The sequence below is a fragment of the Salvia miltiorrhiza genome, chromosome 2 (assembly GCF_028751815.1).
Source record: "Salvia miltiorrhiza cultivar Shanhuang (shh) chromosome 2, IMPLAD_Smil_shh, whole genome shotgun sequence".
NCBI lineage: Eukaryota > Viridiplantae > Streptophyta > Magnoliopsida > Lamiales > Lamiaceae > Salvia > Salvia miltiorrhiza.
The window spans coordinates 13,529,496-13,540,072 of NC_080388.1; the positions used below are offsets into that span (position 1 = coordinate 13,529,496).

The 10,577-nt window shown below is 35.4% G+C and overlaps 1 protein-coding gene across 1 annotated transcript; it reads right to left on the reverse strand.

Moving 5' to 3' along the window:
- Window positions 1-5,735: 5,735 nt before the first annotated feature.
- Window positions 5,736-10,252, reverse strand: LOC131011278 (mitochondrial pyruvate carrier 4-like). Its single transcript, XM_057939067.1, has 5 exons — window positions 10,087-10,252; window positions 8,061-8,159; window positions 7,778-7,830; window positions 6,175-6,248; window positions 5,736-6,095 (listed from the first exon to the last, which is right to left on the reverse strand). Exons 1-5 carry the CDS (start codon window positions 10,139-10,141, stop codon window positions 6,050-6,052), a joined length of 327 nt encoding a protein of 108 aa, XP_057795050.1. The 5' UTR covers window positions 10,142-10,252; the 3' UTR covers window positions 5,736-6,049.
- Window positions 10,253-10,577: the final 325 nt, after the last annotated feature.

A 10,577-nucleotide genomic window follows, 5' to 3' on the forward strand; every position in this document is an offset into this window, starting at 1 on the left:
TCTTTCTTCTCCCACTAATTTTATCTCTATTGTTTTTATATAATTTTTTTTGAACATTATCAATTTGATTTGTGCATAAATATTTAATATGTCTTATATATAGGTTCGTGCAAAATATTTAATATAGTATAAAAATTATAAAAAATTAATTTAAAATGAATAAGTTATGAAAACTTTAAAATATTTTATTTTCTCTTCTTCGCTAAAATAATTTAAAATGAATAAGTTATGAACACGCCTGCCTCTCGCTCAACACCCCAGCGCCCGCTGGGGTGCCGCTCACTCAACACCCCAGCGCCCGCTGGGTGCGTTTTCTCACGCCTAGAGTATAAATGGTTTTTTTTTCTCATTTCTCGAGGGCACACTTTTCCGAGATACAGTTCTAGCCATCGTTCCAGACACCAGTTTTCCTAGATAGGGTTTATTCGCTTTGAGATTTTATCCTTACGCCTAGAGTAATTCAATAGTTAGAGATTTATTTTCCAGTTATCGTCATTACCGTAAGTTTCCATTTATTGCCTAGATAAAACTCTTAGATTTATGATTTCAATACAGTATATGTTATTTCTTTCCGTATGCTCTTTAGATTAATTCTTATCTATGATTTAGATTGCTGCCTAGATAATTGATGTTTTTATTTAAAAACCCTAGCGTAGAATTACATGCTATTTCATTACTGTTTATTTACATTTGATTTTTTGCTTAGATAGTTTTATATGTTTTATTTCAATTACGTGCTAGTTAATGAGAGAGAGAGTGTGTCAGACCCAAAATATTGATTAGAGTGTTTAGGTTTAATTTCTTGTTAATTGTGCGCAACATGAGTGAACGCCCTGCTTAGCCTTCTTTGAGAGTACGACTTGGGTTAGCTTATTCCACTGCAATTGACCTCGTACAATTGCGAGTCAATTCAATAGGTGTTTTGAATTGAGTCAAAGACTAATCCTTCAGACTAAATGCCCCCAAAGGGATTAAAGGGGTGCTTCTTTTAAAGATGAATCTAGATAGACACAAATAGACTTTAGAAATATAATGAGGATAAAAGTAATCAATTATACTCCTTGTCTCTGTCTCTTATAAATGTACCACTTGGTGGGCGACACGAATTTTAAAAAAATATTTGATAAATATTGTGTCGAGTGAATAAAGAAATCCCCTATTTTTTAGGTGGGCGACCCCAAAGTGTTATGTGGGGTCATATTCTAAAATAGACGTAATACATTTTTAAGGGACATAAGAAAATAAAAAAGTGATAAACTTTTCAGGGACGAAAAAAGTACTCCCTCTGTCCACGAAAAAGTGCCCTACTTACCACTTTTTTTTTGTCCACGAAAAAGTGCCCTGTTTACCTTTTTGTACATTCATACCCTTTACTTTTCAATTTATTTACAACTTATGTCATTAATAAATCCACACTTTTATTTAATCTATGCAATTAACCCTCACAATTAACTCACTAATAAATCCACACTTTTATTTAATCTGTGCAATTAACCCACACAATTAACTCGTTAATTAAAATTACAAAACCAACTCCCCCACGCCTAATCAATCCCATTTCCCCCAAAATTAAATTACTCTTTCTCTAAACTCAAACAAGTGGAAGAAATACATACAAACCCTCCAAATTGTATCTACAGCCCGATTTAATGGCTTTTGGGCTATGTGTGTTTGTTGATTAGCTCAATGGAATAATAAATATGTTCTGAAAATTAACTCGACTTCACGTGTGAATTCCGCACTACAAGAAATTGAGTTTTTACCCACACATAATTACCCACACATAATAATGTGTGGTAGTTTAGCCACACATAGTTTCAAAATATATAGGTAATTCACACAAAAAAAAATCATTAGTTATTGACTTTTAAAATGTGTGGCAAAAATATTTTCGTGATATTTATTATTTTACGGTTATTTTTAAGTTTTATTTATGGATAATAAAATTTATTTTTAAATTTGTTACGCCAACGTGGCAAACTAATAAAAGTTATTAACCACACATAATTCAAAATTATCTATGTGTGGGTAATGGATTTTTATCATTATTTATTCTTGACATGTAAGAAACGTGGGAAAATATTTTTAGCTACATTTATGTTTTGGCTTTAATTAATTATTTATGCAAATCTTAATTGATGTTTTACCCACACATAATTATCCACACATATTTTGAAAAATGTGTAGGTGAAACAATTTGAAACTTTCAATTATTATTGACATTTAAAATGTGTAGCAGAAAATTTATTTGTAACATTTATTATATGGCGGTAATTATTTTTTAAGTTTTATTTTATTTAATGAAGTTTATTTTTATATTTGGTGTGCACCCTCTATTAATTTTTTTAAACCACACATAATATATGTGTGGATAATAATTTTTATATTTATATTTTGACAAATTAAAGTAAATTTAATTTTATTTTTATATATTAGTACCAACTAATCAATTGATTTCTCTACAATTGTACAATAAAATAAAAATTAAATAGTCTTTAACATTAAAATAGGCATAAAAAAACAAGAATGAATATGTTAAAAAAACACAACAATTAAAATAGGCATAAAAATTAAATACTAGTCTTTAACATTAAAATCGAACTCAATAAAGAGTAGGATTGTTTAAACTCTCAACAACTAAAAGACAAGAAAATATTAACAAACTAATCAATGTCATTAGAACTACCCCTATTGTAATTTTTACCCCACTCAAAACAACTTTTTCAGCTTTCTTAGTATACGTGCCGGCACCCAAATGGGACACTTTTTCGTGGACGGAGGGAGTACTATATATGATCAATCTATCTATACTAATAGGAAAAGAGCCTAAGGCATTCTAAGACACAACTTGTGGATTGTCTATTTTACCCCTATTACATATTTTATTTTAAGGTTATTTTACATATTATATATTTATAAAAATATATTAATTCATTAGATATTACACTTAATCTATGTGATATATATCTATAGCTATTGATAAGACTTATAGATAAATATATACATTCAATAAATTATCTAATAAAAGTAATGAATCAATCAAATAAAATAACATTAATTACATGTACAATGTACGTTTTTTTTTTTGCTAGTTACTATAAAAATCTCGACTTCATAAAAATCTGTTAACTCGCTAATCATCAAGAAACTCGTTAAATGATTTTTCACTTGCAAATATAAAATTATTTTCTAAATACAATTTATATTTCTATACTATAATTTTATTTAATAGAGTTTTATATAAAAAGGAAAAAGAAAAAACCCTTGAAGGCACAAGAAAGCAAACTTAGGGCCCGAGACTCGAGAAGAGCTCGTAAAACAAAAACATCAACGCAAAGGACATCTTAAGTCAAAAGACAACACTTGGAACAAAATCAATAAGGAAAATCCTTGTTGGAATGAAAGTCGTCCAACTCCATTTCATCCGACCAACGGCCGTGCGCGATATTGTTCATAGCACGCATAGCATTATTGTTGCTATGATCAACGACAAAGTCCGTCGGCTTATATCCCTGTTCCTCCGCATTTCTAAGACGACCTTTTATGTAATCTACCGGATTCGGATTCAGTGGCACGCGCGAACGTTCCATACCCTTTTTAGGACGACCCGGTCCACGCTTAGGTGGAACTTGCTCAACGAGCAATTCCATCCCTTGACTAACCTGCGCCTCGAGCCTGCTAATACGATTAGCAATATCCTCTTGATCCGGAATGATCCCCTGAGACTCCGCCCTATCCTTCAAATCAGGAGTAGGGTCCTTCTCCCGTTGTGTATTCATGGCAGCTGCTTTCTGAACCTCATCAATATCCTCCGACTGCATATTTGGAGAAGTAACAACCTCTTCCCCATGCTGACCTTTGCTGCTCCCGGAGTCTTTATCTCCTATGAAAGTCGTAGCTCCCTTACCAGCCGACAAATCATGTCGCTTAGTGATGCAATGATCCTCCTGAAAATCATCAGCCCCATCCGCATTCAGACGCTCCGCACTAACCTCCCCAATTTCATTTAGAGACAAATCGGGAGACTCAACAACAAAGTTTTCGTCCACCCTGTCACTATCTGTTTCGGCCACCTTCTCATCATCTTTATGAAACACGCCGTAACGGTTTTCCAATCCAATCGGCGGAAGATCACTATCCTTGACATTAGGGTAATAAACCTGTTCCTTAGGCTGCCAAGCAGACTTGGGATCCACCTTAGCATCTCCTTTATGATTCTCCTCAACTTGATCTGCCGCTTCCTCATTATTCTGCTTGCCTTTTTCTTTCGCAGCTCTCCGACATTTGTCCGTGGAATGACCAGTGATTTTACAACGAGAACAGAACAACGGCAAAGATTCGAAACCAAATTCAATGTAGAAAGAATTATTACCATCATCAATGTACATTGAATTGAGAAGGGGCAACGCCATATTGATTTCCACAAGGACCCTAGCGAAGTGCCCCACTTGGCCATTAGCAGAGACGTTGTCAATACGCAATGGATGTCCTAGGGCTCGACCAATATTAGCAATGATAACTGGAGTCCATAATTCCACCGGGAGATAATACACCCTTACCCACACTTGCGCAAGAGATGAGGTTTCTTTATAAGGATCAAAGTATCGGCACCATTCTCGAAGACGTATGTGACCTGTTGAAAGCTGGAGGACCGCATTTCCTTTTGCCTTCTTTTTTGCTTCCAGCGTCTTGAATTTGATAGTAAAGAAACCCTTAGCCATAGGAATGAATTGGCAATCCGAACACTGCCAGATACGCTGCAACTCTAGTGTAATATCCACGAACGTACGCGGCTTGTCGCCTTTGCGAAGGATCATCCTCCCGATCAAAGCAAACTGGAATTCATCAAGACGCTGTTGATACTCTGATTTCGGGATCGATAAAGTAACGACCTCCCCCTCACGTTTCGAATGAAGAGTACGAAGACCATAAGCAGGAAAATCCGGCTTCTTGATCATGGTAGGCCGAACTTTCGCGGCATAAGAGATAGGTTCGCTGGACGACGGGATTACCTGTTCCGAGTCGTTTAATCCTCCAGAAGGCTTTTCTGTATGAGCATGCGGCGTCGACTGCTGCCCAGCAGCCACTGCGTCGGACAGTTGCCGATACAGAACAGGGGATTTCGATCGAAACCCGTCAAAGTTAGATGATACCAGGGGAAGGTTGAGGCCCCCCTTTTCACGATAGAAAGTCGGCGAACTCAAGTCCATCACCGGCGGACTTGAATGACAGCCGGCGGCGATTGACGTGGGAGCGACTGGGAGAGGTGGGTAGATCTAGATCTGAAAAAAAGATCCACCAAAGAGGCGCCTGGGCAGCGGCTGTGACGACTCGCGCCTGGGCTGGGCCGCAACTGTGATGCGCCTGGGCAGCGGCGACTGCCGTGAAGGCTGGAGAGCGGCGCGGCCCGCGGCTGAGACACCTGCTGCGTCGGAGATCTGCTGCAGCAATTGCTACAGTAAACGGGGAAGAAAGCTGCTGCTTCTGCGGAGGTTGCCTGACATAGGCGGGGCGACGGGGAAGTCGCGCACTGCTGCTGTCGATCGAAGGAGACGGGGCTGGGAGGCGCGCCGCAGTTCCTGCCACCGATCGACAGTGGCTGAAGAGGCGCACAATTCCCTCACGTTTCCTCCATATTTCTATACTATAATATGGAGTCTCTAACTAAACTTTATTTATTAAAAAAAAAGAATTCACTTTTACAAGAAAATACTGAATATTTTAAACACAACTTGTTTTAGCTTTGAATAAGCTCGCGAACCTAGGAAGGATCGGCTTAATATATTAATAACAAATCGTACCAAGCTTGAGCACAACAATATTCAGCTCGGTCCAATTACACCCATTTTCAAAATCAACAAACTACAAAATGGCTGGTTATTTGTATTATTTTCCCTCGATCATCCAATAGCATTCAAGGATTCAAGATCACAGATGACGCACTGACAAATAACAGATAGCAAAAAGATAGACCCAGCCGATGGCATTGCAAACTCAAACTTGGTTCATCTAGCTTGAATCTATCGACCGAGAACACATGATTTCGTCATCATTCCTTCGCCACAACAGATTGCTCCTTGCTGAAATAATCGTGCCTGTGAAGCATGGAGAATGTAATGAATTATCTGGATCTACCAAAAATGACATTAGCAAACACAAACATAAGTGACTTACTGAATTTTTCGGCTAAGCTGGTAAATGCCTGTGCCGGCCATTACAATGTTTACACTAAAGAGATTCCAGTTCTTCTGCAGCCCAAAGACATCAGCATATAAAATTGTTACATTGTTTTGTTTTATTAAGCTAATAAAGGGAATTAAATGTACATAAAGGCACTTAAACAAGTGAATTTTGTGTGCATAATACAGAAGGATGAAAAGACTTGGAAAGAAAAAGTGAACAGGAGGATAAGAGGGTGTCGGGTAAGAGCTTATAAGCTAATGAGAAGTGTTTGACAAACTAAGCTCGTATAAGCAATGTTGCAAGTCATAAGGCGTTTTTGAGGCGAGGCGAGGCGAGGTGAAAGCCTCAAGGTGGTCCGAAGCGTAAGCCTCAGACTAAAGATAAAAAAGTTCATAAAAAATATAGTAAAATAATTATAAAACACAGATAACAAACCAAACATAAATTTAATTGTTTAGAAGTCTCAAAAACATCAAATTAAGACAAAGTGTTCATAATATTGTTTTGTTACTCAGTAATATGATTATGATCAAATCATAATCAAACATCATAGTCATCTAACACATCATCAACAACACCATTAGAGTCCTCATCAATACACATCTATATCCAATCTTGTTCGTTGCCATCTCCTCAACAATAGGAGGATTGATGTCACTGCATAACTTTCTTTTCTTTTTTGTTTAGTTAGGGTTATAATTAGTATTTCACTTTAGATGAGTTAAGAGTTTACATTTAATATTTATTGGGCATTCAATTTTTATTTTTATTTTGAATTAGTTAGGCCAAAAAAAAGAGTAAGCCCAAAAACATTGAATGCTGCTTTTTGGTGAGGCGGGCTTCACGGCATTCACGCTTTGGGGCATTTTACCCTAAGGTATACGCCTCAGTTTGAAAAGGTGTAGGCCTCACCAGCAACCACAAAGGTGTAAGCCCCGAGGCATTAAGCCTCAACATCTTCTTACAACACTTCTTATAAGCAGCTTATAAGTTGTGAAAATAAGTCCTCAACGCCAACTTATTTTTCCATAATATTATAAGCAACAATCAATTTACAAAAATAAACTTACTATGGTTTGTTATTTCCAACAAATACCCTTCCAATTTCATCTTTTGTTCAATTTTCTCCCTCTAATTAGGATTTTCTCTCTTAACTCAAAATTTTCCCTCCGGCTTATAAGCTCATTATCAAAACACTTTGACAATTTACATAAGCTTTTAAGACATTACATCTTTATAAGCAAGTGGGGCTTATAAGCTCTCTAGAATAAGCTTAGCCAAACACCCTCTAAACCTCATGACTTTTCTTCTCCAGAGATGTGTGCCCAATGATTAGCTAATTCAAAACTAGGCTTAGAAAGATTAATAATTGAGAGGATCAGATATGGAGCTTTGGAATAACAATTGCAGTCCTAATAAATCATCCAGGGAAAAACCAATGAACTTGGAGATGCAGATAGCTCATTTGCAGATCCAATTTTGCACTGAACAATATAATGCATAATAACTCATCAACAACGTTAACTCTGGTAAAGCAAAAGATATTTGAAAGCATCTAATAAGCAGCTCTGAATCATAAACAACTGAAACTCACAGGAGTAATAACAGTGCTATAGCGCGACCAAATAACTCCAGTTGCTGTAACAGCTGAAAATGACGACAAGAGTACAGTAAACAAAATCAGTTCTGTGAATGCCTAAAAGAGATCTTCTATTCCACTGCTGGAATAGCATGGAAAACGACAAACTTAAGTTAGTAGAAAAGGGGACCATATTATTATAGATGTACTTTCTATCTTATGTTTTTGTCAGCCACAAAAGATAGGATGAAGTGAACTAAAAAAATTGAGAGCACGAACATTGATTAATAAAACTCACCTATCTGTTGGGGATATGAAACTTTCTCAGGGGGTTTAGTTGAATCAGCTAGATTAGCAATGCTAATTCCCCATTTGAAGGTCGGTGCCCAGAAATGAACTATACATAAAAAGCAAAACATTTCATTCAAGATAAGTATGTTTTTTAGGATTATAATTCAAGCATTAATTCTACATGTTCAAAATGAACCTCATAGAGAAGGAACAAAAAGTTATGATTTACATATATGGTTATATATAGAGAATAAAACAACTGATACAATATAAAGCATAACTCATAAGCTATTAAGTGGAACCTCGTATAGAAGCATCAGAAAGTAAATAGAGTTCACTTCCACCTTCTTATGTTATATCTAAAGGACCAAAACAATTGATTCTAGAAAAATGCATAATTCATATACAATGCAAAACTTCATCGAGAAAGGAACATAAGCAAACATGACACCAATTTTGGTATACAGTATAGTCCTTGGTATAGTAAGATTTTTGTTATCTATTTTGGAAACTATGTAGAAGTATGTCATGTAGCCAGTTTTGCTGAACCTATTAGTTAATTATGGCTTCGCCCTTGATTAAGAAGATATAAGCAAGGTGTACTAAATACATTATTAATTCATTTCATTAAGCATATCCACATCGAAAAATTTACTACAAGACAACGAGGAAGCTCTTAGGACCATAAAACCTAGTACTGACTGATACAACCCTAAGTCAGGATCATATTAATGCACAACTTCTTCTGTGTGTCTGCTTCTTTTCCCTCTGCTTTTCGACAATAACCTATTTGCATTTCTACTATTTCATTAATTGAATATATTACCAGGTTACAAACTTGATATCTATAACAATAGAAAAGCTAGACGCATCCCTAAAGGACTTCACAAATCAACTAGAATTCTTATTACAGGGTACTACCAGAATATTAAAATCCTACTAGAAGGTATAAACTAGATAAGACACAAAAGTTGCCATTCCAACCTCCTTTAAATCCACCGTGTCCCCAAGGTTGAAAAAAATTCTGTTGATTGGTACCCAAAAATATAATTATTTACCGTGCCGGGGGATATCGCCAGATGATCTTTTTAAAAGTTTCAGAAGTGTTTAATCTGCAGCACATAGCCTCTATCATTATAATAGCGCAAGGCCTAAGAACAATAGACGACACCGCCTATGCAGCCATAGGTTTAGCGGACATAAGGGGAGATTGTCAGAAGTCGTTGATTCAATGTGAATGCAAAAGAGATTAAAGAACGTACCATTACTACATTAATGGATTAGCAAATTTTTAATGGCTGTATTGTTTTTCGGTCTTTCCACATGCATCAAACACTTCAGGATAATCAAAACCACATTCAATCAGAGAGAACTTTGCTTCAATCCCTTTCACTATGCTACGTAGAAGCTTTACTTATTTGTGGATCGTAGATCACATTTTGAAAGTAATTTGAGTTTGTGAAAGAGACATCCACAACCTTAGAATTACCCATCCCACCCCAAACCTCCATCATTCCATCTAAATTGAACAGTTCTTGAAAAATCTTAATCTTTGCAGAATCAAATTCTAATAATAACAGAAACACGCAGAATACCATTTCTCACATTCCACAAGATGCAAAAAATGCATAGTTAAAGCAACAAATGATGATTCTTTCTTAATTGAACAGTTCTGAACAATCTTAGTAGATTTGCAGAATTAAATTCTAATAATAAAATAAACAAGCAGAATATCATTTTCACATTCTACAAGATGCAAAAAAATGCATAATTTAAGCAACAAACGCACGATAAATATTTAAAAATGCATAATTAGAGCAACAACTGCACGTTCCACCTTATGCAATTAACGCGAGAAACAAATATATAAGATGCTAAAAAAATTCACTAATCTTATAATGGCTGGTTTGAACTTTGTCGTCAATATTATGATGGGATAACATCACATCTAAACATTTGAAAAGGAATTCGAAATCAGAATCGTGAAAAGTAGTTGATAGGCAAAGAAGAAGGAATAGGATTATAGAACTGACTGGTTTTAGGGCCAGCTGGGTGATTCCATAGAGCTTGAAATTTTGAACTCGCCATTGAAATTCTTCTTTTTTCTTCTGTACGAGAGTATTTGTGACTGTGTGCGTCGTTGGCTACTGAATTGGCAGAATCATTTTATATGGGTGTTGCATTCATATTTTTATCCTTAAGATTGTGATGTATTTAATTTTACTTTTTTATTAAATAAAAATTAAGTAATATTAATTTAAATGATAAAAGTAATTTAAAAATTTAAAATATTAATTCATTGAGATTAAATTTATTATTTTTATCTATCAAAATTAATCATTCAAAGTAAACGCCACATAATAAATTACTTATAGTCGATCAAAAATCAACATAAATTGTTATTCTTTCCATATATCAAACATATTTTAAGGAGAGTCTACACAAATTTAAAAAAGATTAAATTACATATTCGATGAGTGGAGAAAGGGTCCTATAAATTTAACAAGTGATACTAATTAGTGAA

Excerpts from the sequence above, each read along its gene's own strand:
- LOC131011278 (XM_057939067.1), bottom strand. The coding sequence starts at position 10,141 with ATGGCGAGTTCAAAATTTCAAGCTCTATGGAATCACCCAGCTGGCCCT. Across the intron at positions 8,160-10,086 it reads CCCAGCTGGCCCTAAAACCA|TTCATTTCTGGGCACCGACC; the intron begins GTCAGTTCTATA and ends TTTTATGTATAG. Across the intron at positions 7,831-8,060 it reads TTCATATCCCCAACAGATAG|CTGTTACAGCAACTGGAGTT; the intron begins GTGAGTTTTATT and ends CGTCATTTTCAG.